This window comes from Oryzias latipes, chromosome 3 (assembly GCF_053564925.1).
Source record: "Oryzias latipes strain Hd-rR chromosome 3, Olatipes_Hd-rR_3.1".
Classification (NCBI taxonomy): Eukaryota; Metazoa; Chordata; class Actinopteri; order Beloniformes; family Adrianichthyidae; genus Oryzias; species Oryzias latipes.
This window is the reverse complement of record NC_136239.1, coordinates 28,464,095-28,477,703: the sequence shown is the minus strand read 5'-3', so window position 1 is coordinate 28,477,703 and position 13,609 is coordinate 28,464,095. Positions and strand designations below refer to the sequence as shown.

The following is a 13,609-nucleotide window of genomic DNA, read 5'->3' as shown; positions in this document are numbered from 1 at the left end:
ACGTTTATTCAGTGGTACTACATGTGTTATTTCCGTTTTACAAAAGCTGCTACTTGTGATCCAGACAAGAAAACTATTTTAAGCTCAGAAAACCTGAGTGCTTGAGGTATTTTCGGAGCTATTCAAACATTAACCTTCCACATTCTACCAAATAAAAACATTCACCTAAATTCAAATTGTAATTAATTCCTCATCTCCATATGTTTAAAAAAAATCTTATTTATTGTGTTTTAAATTAAACATGCAATTTACAATGAATAAATCATGACATGTCACACAGATAAGCTTCAACATATACAACATATTTATTAAAAATGTACAAAACTTGATTTTATACAGTGAAAAGCTTCCCTGTGTTGTTTTTCATCAGTTGGGTGCAGCACACAACTGTTTTTATGAAAAATATAAATGGCTTTGTTATGGATACATAACTTCATGCAAAACTATTGCATTTAATCCTTTAGGACTACACAGCTTTGTACATTGTTTTTCTGTGTATTAAATGAATGTCACTTTCTGTAAATGATTTTGAATGTTTTTATAGTTTCTTCAAGCACTTTCTCCTTTAATTTTATGAAAAGTGACTTATAATTAGGTTTGAGTTGATGAATTGGTGTAACAAATGTGTTTTCTAGTAATATCATGAATATGGTTAAATTTGTTTTGAAGCAATCTTCTGTCATAGTTTCTTTGCAATCATTACTTTCTTCACACGAGTATATTCAGTGTTGAACACCACCTGCTGTGTCTCTGTAAAGAACCCAATGATAATGACCGGTTGCATTTGCATTTCAGGCCCATCCCTCCCTCTGTGTGTTTTCCAAGATCTCTTCATAAAGCCAGCTTTGTGTGAACTCTTGGCTCTTGTCCATCAGCTGGAACAGTCGCAGGTATTCCTCAGGGTATACATGTCCTGTCAGAATGTCTTCTGGCAAGCCCATCTCTGATAACAGCCTGCTTCCACTATCAGGTGACCAAAGACTGGAGGAAAAAAATGTACAACTTGTCAGCTGGAGCAGCCTGCAATTTACGCATTTATAACTTTCATTAAGCTGCAAACAGCATGGGAGTGGCTTACTTGAGCCTGTCGATGAGTTTGACTTTCCTCTTTGCTAAACATTGCTTGATCATCATCAATAGAGTAGAAGCATTAGAGGGAGTGAGGCCTTTGGAGAACAGGTCAGCCCGTGGACGCAGACGCACCAGACACAAGTAATCATTTGGAAGCTGGAAGGAGGGAGAAAGGAGACAAACCATGAAGTCAACCTGACAAACATAGTTGGCATTCATGCTGTTGGGCCTGCTCTCATTCTTACCATGCCCTTAGAGGCTGGGACACCTTGTTTTGATGAAACCACAAATGACTCCCAGGGCTCCTGGACAGACAGAAGAGGAGATAAGGAACCATTCATATTCAGCTCCTTTACTTTTTCTTCTTGTTGTCATCAAACTCAATTGCAAATTAAAAGCTTTTAGAATTTATTCAGTAAATGATTCTGTTCAATGTTTTTCATACGCTCCAGTCAGCAATGATGGATCTGAAAGAATACGCATTTATTAAGCAGAAAATCTGACATGCAAGTGCTGAAAGCCACAGCAGCAGACGGTGGAGACAAATCTGGTTAGTTTTATCTCCTCATTTACAAGAGGCTCCTTCTCAGTCCTAGTTTAGACCAGTGTGAGGAGTGATTTCAGTGGTCACAAAAATTAAACACTTATTTTAGAAAGCCTCGCTCCTCAGATAAACCAAAATGCCATTCTCAAAGGCTGCCAAACTTTTACGGTGTTGTCGCTTGGAGGCGTTATGGTTCTGTGGTTAAGTTCTGAGTAAACTTATGCACGCAAATAAGACACACTACTACAACTAGCAATGAGGAGAAAGGCTTGTTTCAGACTAAAGATTTTAACCGAAACCTATTACTTTTGATAAATAAACAATCTTATAGTCATTTCCTCTTTTTTTTAAATGTGTGAATAGCCAAAATTCTAGATATTTACCTCAAACAGTGAAAATATTTACCGATGTGATTCTGCTTTTTTTTTAAACATGAGGAAAGGCATCATGAATGTTTTTTAAATGTCATTTGGTGGGTGTCAAAACATTATAAACAATCTACAGTGCATGTCAAGCAGTCATTTCTATGTGCCTAAATCCAAACAAACCCCAATTCAATGTACCTTGTGCAGAAGTTCGATGTCACAGGCCATCTGCCAGAGGACGCCAAATGCTCTGTAGTACCTCATCTCACCAGGCTGTGCCACAAGTTTCTGATGACAAAAATGACGGATAAATTATTTTTCACAGCTGAATTATCAACATTATTGCACGCACCAATGACAGAACTGATTTGAATGGTTAAAGGCAGATTAATTTTAAAAAAGCAACAGGTAAATAGCTGTATTCTTCTCCTAAATGCGATGATCCTAATGAGATGTTTTACCTTGTATTCCCTTTCGCTAATGAAAAGGTTAAGTTCTATTCTTCCATATCTGTAAACAGAGAGCCGCTCAAACAAAGCGTAAGCCATCTTGAGGAGCATTCCACGTTCATTTCGCTGAGGCAGGATTCCCACCACCTTCACTGGGATGTCTAAAGAAAACATGCAAGCAAATGAATGAACAAAACTCACTGTAAAAGTATAAATCTTTATCTTACAATATGAGAAGACATAGATGCTGCAAGGTGCACATTTTATACACAACAAAGACATGTTTTTTCAGTGCTTTTTTAAGCTGTTATCTTGACAGTTTAATGAGGATTCCTGTAAAAATTCATCACAAAAGTATCTTAAATTCTGCTTATGGTCTAAATTCATAGCATTGCTAATGTGCTCTGGGAGAAGATAGTGGGATTTCTGTTTGTGATCAAAGGCTCAGTTGTTAGACAAAAGGTTCCTTGTGTGTGTTGTTTGTGTGTGTGTGCGAGAGAGAACTGGCAAAAAGCTGGCATCTTTGGTTTGTGGCATTATAAATGTGCATCGGTTTTCCTCACCATCTGTCCAGCCGGCCTCTGACATTCCCAGATCAGTGAACAGCTTATCGGTGAACATAGTGGGTGGCTTTACATTTCCACTGCCAATTGGGTCTAATTTAAAGTAGTCACAATAAACGACCTCCAGCTGCCCATCAAGATGTCCCTCCAGCTCCTACAACAAAGAACCAACATTTGTACTTTTACTTCAATCAGCTAATATCAATTGAAAATAAAAACATTATAAAAATATGTCAAATATAACTGTGATGACAAGGAGTCAGGGGGCATTAAAAAGGTCACCAAATGCCCTGAGACATTAGTATTACATGTAGATCATGTAGAAAAGATCGATCTCCTTCAAGGACCACAACCCGCTGAGCTCCAGCATTTAATAGTGTTCTTGTCAACACTCCAGGACCTAAAGCAGGAACACACAAGTAGTCATAAACATTTCAAAAAGAGAACATTTTGTAGAAACAAACTTGCACTAAGCTGTTTAAAACATGTTTAAGTAAAAATTCCTTACAGCCCACACACCAACACATACCTGGGTTACATTCGAAGATAACAGATTTGGTATCTAGTGGATCAGGTGCCACATGGCGTGCAACAACATTAGCCAGATCTGGATTAACTATGAAGTGCCTTCTTTTTTTGCAAGCCTGAGCACGTCGTATGTTCTCCTCTACTTTTCCAAGATCCAGGTAGTCAAACCGAGATAGTGGTCGAAACTGCCCCTGTAATGACAAAAGAAAGCATCAAAATTTAAAATAAATTATTAGGGCTTGTGGGAAACGAAAACAGCCATTTTTTTGTTATTTCTATTGAGAAAATGTATATAGTTGGTCTGTATTTGTCAATGTAGTCTGAGACAACAATAAATTCCAAGAAAAGATATGCAAAACATGTTGGTATAATCAGGCATCTGAGATCCAGTCAAAACAGACATCTACAGGGGTGGAAATTATTTTGAAATAAGACAGAGACAGTCCGATTACAAAGCAGGAGACCATAATCATAGATCATCTGTCAGTGTTTTCTACTGCAGATCAAACACAACCAAAAGGCATATAGCTGTTTCTTGAACAATGAAACACTTATTTGTTCAAACCAAGAGTTGCTATTATTTCTTTTCTCCTTAAACCTGCCTCTACTTTGTTTGGGAGGCCATTAGACTCAGTCTCTCTCCAGAATTAAACACGGAACATGGGGAAAGTCATCATGGCTATTTTGTAAATGTCATCCTGTGGGTGTCATTACAACATTGTAACCATTATAATAATACTGCAGTGCATACCAAGCATTACTGTAAACATATTACCTTAACAGCAGCGGCAGACAGGTTTCTGTAAGTTAGAGATGGAGAGGGGGGTGTCCTGTCTGACCGAGGCTGTTGGGAGCCTGCGGCAAGTGACAGTCGACCAGGACCTAATGGGTCCAGGCTGTATGCCCTTCTATGTAGCAAAGGAGCCCCATGAACACAGATAGAAGAACTTGCTGGGGCCAAAACCGCTTGTCCTAAACAAGATCTACTTCTAATGATGTGGCAGCAAGAGGAGCGCATCATCCGCTCCAAGACTCCACAAAGGTGAGAGGACATGGTCGAAGAGGCCATGCAGCTTCCACGCTGTCGGGGAGAGTGGGAGGCTTGGAGAACACAAAGAAGACACTGCATGAAGAAAACAATAACAAGAAGAAAATTTAAATTACTTAGCTGGACACGTTTCTAAGAAAAATACAATAAAAAGTAGAGAGCTCTATATTCTGTTTTATGCTTAAAAAATACATGGGTTAATTCTTCCTCATAGCTAAGCTTCATGTGACTAAAATAGTTTATGGAAAAGTTTAACAATGGTATTTTTTCCATATACCATACAAGAAAGCAATTAAACAAAACAAAAAACCTTCAATGTCTATTTAGCAACTGGATATGCAAAGGGATGTGCTTATTTAATAATTATTTAATTCCGAATTTTAGCTTACATTAAAAAAATAGTTTTTGAATTTTAACTACAATAGTGAAGAAAATAAATAGTAATAACGACGCATTCATTTATTAACAAACTACTAGTAGTAATGTTGTTAGCTTTCTGATTAGCATGATCTACGTCACCTGACCTAAACACTTAATTTATCGGAGAAACACAAACATACCTCACAGAAGAATATCCTAATTTTCTGAATGGAAAAGAATTGCTGCTTTAAAATCGGCTCTTATGTCGGAGGTGGCTGGTAAAACTCGGTGACATTGAGCACGCCGCATCCTGACCCTTCTTAGATGTTTTTGCAACACTCACGTGGTGCCTGCGCAGGAAATTGACGTCATGGACATACGACTGCTATGAGGACCAATCACATAGAGCCCACAAAGATTAGCAAATAATATGACCAATTAAAAGCGTATACGATACAGTTTTCAGTTTTAATAAATGTGTATTTATTCCACTGTAAATGATACTTGTTATAACAAATTGTGGAATATTTGATATGAACAAACGCTTAAAATCTTTTTTTTGTTTCCTGTATTGTGTGTTTGCAGCAACGAGTTATATCGCGATATAACTCGTTCGTTTGCAGGTTAGCATAAGGGCTACGGAAGTTGTCAGAGCTGCGCCGTAAAAGCGCGCAGTCCACTGCGCACAGCCCTCTGTCAAACTGAAGTCGACAAGAGAGGCTGAGTCTTCGCATTGAGCCCTCCTGTCATATTCCCAGCAGTAACCATGGCACGCGTCGATACATCCACAAGCAGGCCCTACCACCTGGTTATCTTTGGAGCCACCGGCTTCACGGGGCAGTTCGTGGTGGAGGAGGTAGCGCGGACGGTGTCCGAAGGTCCGGGTGGGAACCTGAAATGGGCCGTGGCAGGAAGGAGCAAGCCGAAGCTGGAAAAAGTTCTGGAAAAGGCCGCCGGAGCTCTGAGTATGTACCTGGACAGTAACCTTATGTGTATGTAAAATCCAAATTGTAAGAAGGAAATAATTTAGTAACTGGTAACACAGATGCACTTTAATCATAGTCAAATACCAGAAGGATCCACAGATTGAGAAGTATTGCCCAACTCCCTCTCCAAAATGATAAAGCAATAAATGTGAAGCTTGACTGACGAGTTGGATCTGACTTTGACCCTTTAATCTGTACCCATGATGAACTCCAAGCACACCTAGAATACTCGGAAAATCTATTATTTAACAATGAAAACAAAATATTCGGCTTTCAGTGGTTTACATTATAATATAGATGGCTTGCATTTTGCACATTTATATTAAACATAATTGCTAGGGTTTTTTTTCTTCTCTTTTGCGTAAAAATGAGAGAAATCTCTTTGTATGACACCCCCCCTCCCCTCTGCATTTTCCCTGCAAATAAAAGGTCTCTGTTTGATTGTAAATGAAGGTCATGCATGAGCTGATACCGTTTAAAATGCTGGTTGGTGTCAGCTTTGTTTTAACAGCAGTTACAGTAGATTTTTTTTTACTTGTATTTTATTTATTTGGCCAGTTTAAGCCCCCCAAAAAACCTGTCTCTGGAATAAACAGTTAAGTATTTCTAATTTCTTAACCAGTTACTGGAAATCCTTTGATTTAGATTTGCTTAATGAAATAAACATTTCTAGAGAGAATGTTTGTTGTCCCAGCATTTTCCACAGTATGTGTCAGTGCAGCTGTCTCAACGTGGAAAATGAAATGCATTGCTAGATCAGGATGCTATCCTGTTATTATTATCACAACTACAGTTTCCAGAGGATTAATTCTGTTTTCCCGTCCTCAGCCAGTGTAGAACAGCTGATGGAACATAGCCGCTAACTGGACTGTCCTCGTCCCGATGGCAGACACAGCTGGACATGTCGCTTAGCTCTCCATACTAAACTTATCTCACAGAAACAATCATTTTGTCCTTTGTCTTCAAGGTTCTTCATATCGATGCAGTTAGATGTTTGAATAATTTGAATTCTTTTTATGCAGACATCCTCAAGGATGGATCAAATTTCCCCCAGGATTCTTCATTTATTTGTGTTATTATTTATTCTTTTTTTTTTTAAATCTGTAACATGCTAAATGAAACATTGCATATTGGAATTCAACCATGTGCCCTCCTTGGTGTTACGTTTTGCAAAACTTCTCAGTAAACATCTGCTGTAGGTCACAAACTGTTTCTGTGTAGATGTGACAGTTTTTCTGCGTTTCTTTACTATTCTCTCAATTTAAATCAGCTCAACATCCATGCATGTGTTAGTTTAAACTCCAGTTTATTATGTTATGTTGTTTGTGTTTACTACTTAAAGATGAGATTTTTTTTTAATTCAAAATGTTTTTTTAAATGTAAAAACTGCATTTTTTTATGTTTGGGGAAGTCGCATGTCCAGACAAGGTCCTGTAAATGGCTTGGACTTTTTCCTAATTATTAAGATTTCTTAATGCATTTTACCTTATTTTACAAATTTTTCATCATAAGAAACTCTTTGTTTTTAGTGTTTATCTCTTCTCCAAGTACCGGTATACATAATTTTGCACAACTCTCTTTTGTGTTGTACTTAAAATCAAAAAGATTTTACATTTGTGCGTTGACTTATTGCAATTTAATAGTAATTGTTAAGTTCTTAATGTAGAGAAGTTGCTTGCGAATGGCAAAATCTGAGGTTTGTAAAATAATTGCTGGTTCCTCATCTTTAGGAGTTTGAACGTGGAGCAGGTCGAATAGAAAAGCTATTCTTAAGTTAGCAAGTTGTCCTTAAACACAGAGTCTGCCTTTGGTGCAGCAGGCTGGCTTAATGCCTGCAGGGAAGGACAAGAAATTCAGGATTTCTTTTTTTCTTTTTTTTATCCTGCTTCACAGAGAACAACTTCTTCATGCCAGTTCAAATACTTCAGGAAAATATTGCATTAAACCAAGAAAATAAAAACTATTTTTTAATGTGTAGCCAGCTTTGAAAGTTTATCAGTTATTAGCTTTAATATATCAAGACTTACTAAAAAAGTGGAATCTATCTTATGTGTTATCAATATCCATAGTAGCTCTGTTTTTACATGATTTGTTAAATTATTTGTTGAGATCCATACAAGAACTCCTTCAGTTGTTGTTTTTATTATGGTAAAAAATTCTCTATATATAAATATTACCAGTAAGTTACATGAACACTGTTGCATTCTAGAGGAGCCACAATGTAGTATTTCCTGTTCACCTGCTGACCCGGCAGCACGCTCTTCCATTGTTGGCGCATCAGAATGAACTCATTTTCCTGATTGTCAGAACAGTGTGTTGGTTTGATTCAAATCCAGTGTATTAAAAAACACCTTTTGGTGATGTTTTTGGGCGACTGCTTGAATGTTTTTTCATTGTTTGGGTTTGTTTTTTTCCCCTCAGGTAAGCCTGAACTCAGGACAGAAGTGGACATACTTGTTGCAGATGTAGCAGAGGCAGACTCTCTTGCAGCCATGTGCAGACAGGCGGTCATTGTTCTAAACTGCGTCGGGCCTGTAAGTAAAAGCTTTTTGCATGTTTGTTTGCCTTTTGCTTACAGGCTGTATTTTCTTTCATAAAATAAGGCTAATGTTTTACATGACTTGTTTGATCTCAAGTGTTTGACTAAATGCTCTTTTTTTAAGTTTATGCAGTCGTTTTGTGTTTATTTTTCTATAATAATGGTTTGGTTTAATGCAAAAGCACACATTGTCTTTCAACCTTTTCTTTGAGTCAAAATGTTCTAGGTTTCTTGTTTTTCCTACAATAAAAGACTTGATGAAAGCTTCAACGTTTAGAGCTAAAGCACTGTAAATCTTTCAGAATGTGGTTTGCTCTGCTACTTGTTTTTTTCCCCCGTTGAAATCAGAATGTCAGGCATGACAATCCTAATGGATTGTATTTATTCTAAGCATGTAAATGGTAAAAAAAAATTGAATCTGAAGGATCTTCATCTTTTTGGGTGTTTTTTTTAGATAATCTCCAGAATGTTTGTATAAATAGTTTTCTCTGCTTCCTTTCTGTCTTTACCAGCATCTGTGGTGTTTTCTCAGGGATCCTGTTTTCTACAGCATCCTTTAAGGGTTCAGCACTTTTCTTATCCTATTCACACTTCACTTATCTCTAATTATTTACTTCTGCATAAAAAATACAAAGAATAATTTACAATTTTATTTTTGACTTGGTGGATTTATCTACTGGGATTTAAAGATGTGAATACATCTATTGATATCTTCTCTTTGACACTTTGAGTAAGTAAAGTTTCCTGCAATAAACCTTCTCAAACCACATCACATTATATTCACATGTTAAATATTATTATAATTCAAACAAGACACATTGTCAAGTCAAAGTGGGAGCAGCCTTTTATTTATTAATACTAGCATGGCTTCAAAGCCTCTAAATGATCTTCAGGTATTCCAGGTGACTTGGTAAATGCAAATTTCTTATTGTAATATAACAATAAATGATCGGTTTCCGTTTGGTGTGCTGTCATTGGGACAGCTGGTCGGGTTAGTGTGGCTGTAATGCAGACTAGGGAGGATGCTAAAACAGCAACACTTCTTACAAATAATCACATTTAAAACAATTTGGTCCAAAGTGTGTTCTTTATTTCTTTATTCAGCCTTTTCTTTTAGTTTCTTCTGGTCATCAGGCTGGATAAAGTTTTCGGTCCTAGGATGGGAAGTTTGCTGGATCCTTTTCCAGCTTTAGGGTCTTTGTTGAGGCAGATAATAATATAATCAAAAATCCCAGAGACCGGAAAACAGATAATAAAATGACTGTGTCCCTAGAGACAAACGGAGACCTTTGCAGATATGACCATCGCCCAACGCGAGGACAGGAGCAGAAGCCAGAAACGGTCTGAAGTATTTTGTGTTTCTGTCTCTGTGCACAGTACAGATTCTATGGCGAGCCAGTGGTCAAAGCTTGTGTGGAGAATGGAGCCCACCATATCGACATCAGTGGCGAACCACAGGTTTACCTCTTCTTTTTGTCCTATGGAATTTAGATGCTTGAATCTGTTTTTATTTAGTCATAAAAAGGCCTGCCTTTCATAATAACTTTGAAACTCTTATTGATTGAATCTCTTAATCCAAACCTTTGGTACCTTCACTTTTGAAAGACACATTTTTCTAGCTGTAGTGCGTTGAATGCTGTTCTGGCAGTGGACATTTGGATTGCTGTCCAGCAGATGTCCTGGCATTCAGCCTTTGACGTGGCCTGTAACTGGATTTAATTGAAGCCGTACTGAGATTCGTGCGGTGTCTTATTAGAGAAAATGATTTCGGCCACATGGGGACTCTGTTCTCTTCTTTCAAATGCTTGTTTGGGAGCTCCGCATCTCACCCAAACACAACTGCATTTGGGGATTAAATCTAATTCATTTTATTATTTTATTAAGGTTTTCTGATCAGAACTGTGTATTCTTTAAAAATGTCAGGGTAAAAGTTTAGTCTGTAACTAAAAGAAAACATATATATCACTATTTCCTGTTGTTTTAAAAGACATGGTCTTTGTCTTATAAGTGTTTTTTTTAAATAAATTCTGCTGATATAAAATAAAGTTTCTGTTAATGGAAAACTGAAGGCAGTTTATTTGCATCTGTGTGTGTTTGTGTGTGTGTGTGTGTCCAGTTTCTGGAGAGCATGCAGCTGAACTACAGCAGCCAGGCTGCTGAGAAGGGTGTGTACGTCATCGGGAGCTGCGGATTTGACTCCATCCCTGCAGACATGGGAGTTCTTTTCACCAGAGACCAGTTTAAGGGTGCGCACACATGACCTGCATGCTTCAGTCAATCTGATCAGTAGTAATAATTGATGCGGTGTATCTTCATTCATAGGGACCCTGGCATCAGTTGAGAGTTTCCTGACTGTTAGCTCCGGACCAGATGTATGTTACAATTCATACATTTAAATTCTTTATTACATTTTCTATTTTTTAGACTTCTCTTTCATTTATTTCTACTGTGTTTTGCTGCATAAAACAAAGCCTAATGTCTTTTTTTTTTCATTTTGGGTCCTCTTTTCCTCTTTGTGCTGTTGGTCAGGGTGGGTGTATCCATGATGGCACATGGCTGTCTGCTATCTATGGTTTTGCCGACAGCCAGAAGCTGCGGAGTCTCAGGAGGAAGTTTAATCACAGACCTCTACCCCCTGTTGGACCAAAACTGAAACCCAGGTACAAAATAAGATGTATACATACTTTTATTTATAAAAAATTTAACAGAGTTAAAGAAAATATTTATTTAGCCACTCTTTTTTTTGTACTAACCTGAATAAAAACATGTAAGAATATATAAATGTCAAACCATAAGTGCTTCAATACTGTACTATTTTTGTACTTAAATGACTATTTTGTGTGAATTTTTAGGGGAGCTCTGTTCTACAGTAATGAGATCCAGCAGTATGCAATCCCCTTCATGGGTTCTGATCCTTCTGTTGTCAAGCGAACTCAGCGTTTCCTTGTAGAGGAGCATGAAGCCACCCCGGTATGTATGAGGATTAAAGGTTATGAAATGTTGTCTGCGTTTCTTTTTTCATCAATATTTGTTACCAATGTTTCAGATGAAGATAATTTATTCCTAATGATTGAGAGATTTGCATTTAGGTGATTCTCATTTATAAAGAACACATCGTGGACCTTTTTTTTTTTAATGGACCAAATAACACATCAAATCCTGTTCTTCTGAACTCCAGGTCCAGTATGGTGCATACGCTGGAGTGGGAGGTTTAGGGAACACCATCAAGTTGTTGTTTGCTGGAATGATGTTCATGCTTCTAGTCAAGTTCAGTTTTGGACGCAACCTGCTCATTAAGGTAAAAAAACAAACAAAAGAGAACCGTCACTCCTGCGTCTGTCATGACACAGAATCTGTTCTTTTTCAATTTACTTTGGTTAGATTTTGCTATTAAAAGAGATTTAATACATTTTTTTTTATTGTGGATCTTCCGATCAAAACAAAATTTTGTTGGATCATGAAATTGTTTTTAAACATTGTAACTTAACAAAAGTGTAACCTTCATATATAATGTTATGAATTCTTACATTAGAAAGCAACAAAAGAAGCTCTTTAGTCTTTATACAGCATAAGGTATTCCTTCAAAATCAATTTAATTTATTAAAACTCAATAATTTGATTCTGAATTTTGTGAAGATCTTTACAATTTATGCTTCCAATGATTCATTTTGTAAAAAGAGGCCTCTTAACTGACTCGTACTGAAGATGATTCATCACAGCTCAGAATGATGGGCGGTTGATTCTCCTGTATTTCCCAGTACCCGGAGTTCTTCTCCTTTGGCGCTTTCACAAAGGCTGGACCAACTAGAAAGCAGGTAAAATAATGGCAACTTGTACGGTTTAAAGTGATCATTTTCCCGATATGTTGACAAACTAATATAAATTCACTCATTTCATCCATATGACTCATAGATGGAGGGTTCGTCTTTCCAAATGGCTTTCCATGGAGTGGGCTACAAAGAGGAGCAGGACCCCTTCCAGGGCAAACCCACCACTAAGATCCGTACACTGGTTCAGGGACCAGGTACTAGAAGTTGAGAGCAAAAATATAAAAAAAGGGATATTTTATTATTCCTGAACTACATCTATATGTCCTCTTTTCAGAGGTTGGCTATGTGGCCACGCCCATCGCCATGGTGCAGTCTGCCCTAACGATTCTCAACGAACCTGCAGCTCTGCCCAAGAAGTGAGTTCTCACATTGCAGATTCACTCACACAGTCATCCCAGTCTTTGCAGTAATTCACGTTTTCATATTTCTATTTTCCAGAAAGAGTTCATCCTTTAATGCACATTTTTACAGTTCTAGTGATCCGTCAGTTAAAAATGTTTTAATTGCTTCATTACGGAGTGAAATTTGGATTTTTATTTGACTCTGGTTTATGTTTCAGAGGAGGAGTTTACACCCCAGGAGCTGCTTTTTCTAAAACCACCCTCATCAACCGCCTCAACAAACATGGCATCCAGTTCTCTGTTATCTAAACCCCGCCCCCCTCCCAGACGCCATCTTTCAGGTTTCTGTTGACACTAATATTCATACTAATAATAGAAACAATTCCAGCTTTAGAATAGTTTTTGATCACGAAATCGGTTTTGACGAACCGTATTTGTTTGGTGGTGGTGCTTTGTTAGTGGAAACTTTCCGATTTGCTTCCGTTTGAAAGCTTTACTACCATTCTGCTAACAAACAAAACTCCAGCAGAGGCAGCAGTTCTCCTCTGAAGACGGTCACTTGCACTTACTGTTGTGTGTAATCAAGTTTGGCACGACTCTCTGCTAATAAAATTATTCCAAATAAAGAAAGGATTCTGGGAAAGATTTAATTCACATCAGGTGTTCAAACACAAGCAATAAAGAATAAAAATTCTCATTCTCTTTGGTTATAAATCAGTCAGAAATGAATAAGAATCAGATGACGTATGCAAATCAATAAAGATGTCTTGGTATAGTGGAAAGCAAGCCCTGAAATGCTGAATGTAGGAGGTATCTGTCATCAAACTTTAATGTTTTTGTCTGCGGTTTAGTAAAATGAGACTGCAGCTGCTGTGTTTCTGCACATCCCTGTCTTTATTGGGCTGTTTTTCCAAATCTTGATTTGATTGGAAATTGTTTATTTCAAGCAATCAAATAAGAGTAATACACAAAAACAATACAATCA

The 13,609-nt window shown here is 37.4% G+C and overlaps 2 protein-coding genes across 3 annotated transcripts; one reads left to right on the top strand and one right to left on the bottom strand.

Annotated features, from left to right (window-relative positions):
* Positions 1-203: 203 nt before the first annotated feature.
* Positions 204-5,295, bottom strand: tfb2m (transcription factor B2, mitochondrial). 2 transcript variants are annotated; one of them, XM_020699610.3, is made up of 10 exons: positions 5,129-5,295; positions 4,296-4,621; positions 3,522-3,711; positions 3,301-3,392; positions 2,993-3,146; positions 2,442-2,590; positions 2,179-2,268; positions 1,317-1,376; positions 1,079-1,227; positions 204-981 (listed from the first exon to the last, which is right to left on the bottom strand). In XM_020699610.3, the coding sequence occupies exons 2-10, from the start codon at positions 4,587-4,589 to the stop codon at positions 792-794; spliced, it is 1,368 nt and encodes a 455-aa protein (XP_020555269.1). In that variant the 5' UTR covers positions 4,590-4,621; positions 5,129-5,295; the 3' UTR covers positions 204-791. The 2 variants fall into 2 exon arrangements, with proteins under 2 accessions (XP_020555269.1, XP_004067311.1); XM_004067263.5 differs by having other exon boundaries at positions 4,296-4,643; positions 5,129-5,290.
* A 212-nt stretch (positions 5,296-5,507) lies between these two features.
* Positions 5,508-13,254, top strand: LOC101161136 (saccharopine dehydrogenase-like oxidoreductase). The gene is made up of 12 exons (XM_004067262.5): positions 5,508-5,893; positions 8,336-8,448; positions 9,831-9,911; positions 10,570-10,699; positions 10,776-10,825; positions 10,983-11,113; positions 11,306-11,423; positions 11,632-11,751; positions 12,212-12,268; positions 12,366-12,477; positions 12,558-12,639; positions 12,843-13,254. The coding sequence occupies exons 1-12, from the start codon at positions 5,695-5,697 to the stop codon at positions 12,931-12,933; spliced, it is 1,284 nt and encodes a 427-aa protein (XP_004067310.1). The 5' UTR covers positions 5,508-5,694; the 3' UTR covers positions 12,934-13,254.
* The last annotated feature ends 355 nt before the right edge of the window (positions 13,255-13,609 follow it).

Coding starts and splice junctions, on each gene's coding strand:
- tfb2m (XM_020699610.3), bottom strand. CDS start 4,589: ATGGCCTCTTCGACCATGTCCTCTCACCTTTGTGGAGTCTTGGAGCGG. Junction 3,712..4,295: donor TGTCTGCCGCTGCTGTTAAG/GTAATATGTTTA, acceptor TTGTCATTACAG/GGGCAGTTTCGACCACTATC. Junction 1,377..2,178: donor ACATCGAACTTCTGCACAAG/GTACATTGAATT, acceptor CTGTCTGTCCAG/GAGCCCTGGGAGTCATTTGT.
- LOC101161136 (XM_004067262.5), top strand. CDS start 5,695: ATGGCACGCGTCGATACATCCACAAGCAGGCCCTACCACCTGGTTATC. Junction 11,114..11,305: donor GGACCAAAACTGAAACCCAG/GTACAAAATAAG, acceptor GTGAATTTTTAG/GGGAGCTCTGTTCTACAGTA. Junction 12,269..12,365: donor CTGGACCAACTAGAAAGCAG/GTAAAATAATGG, acceptor TATGACTCATAG/ATGGAGGGTTCGTCTTTCCA.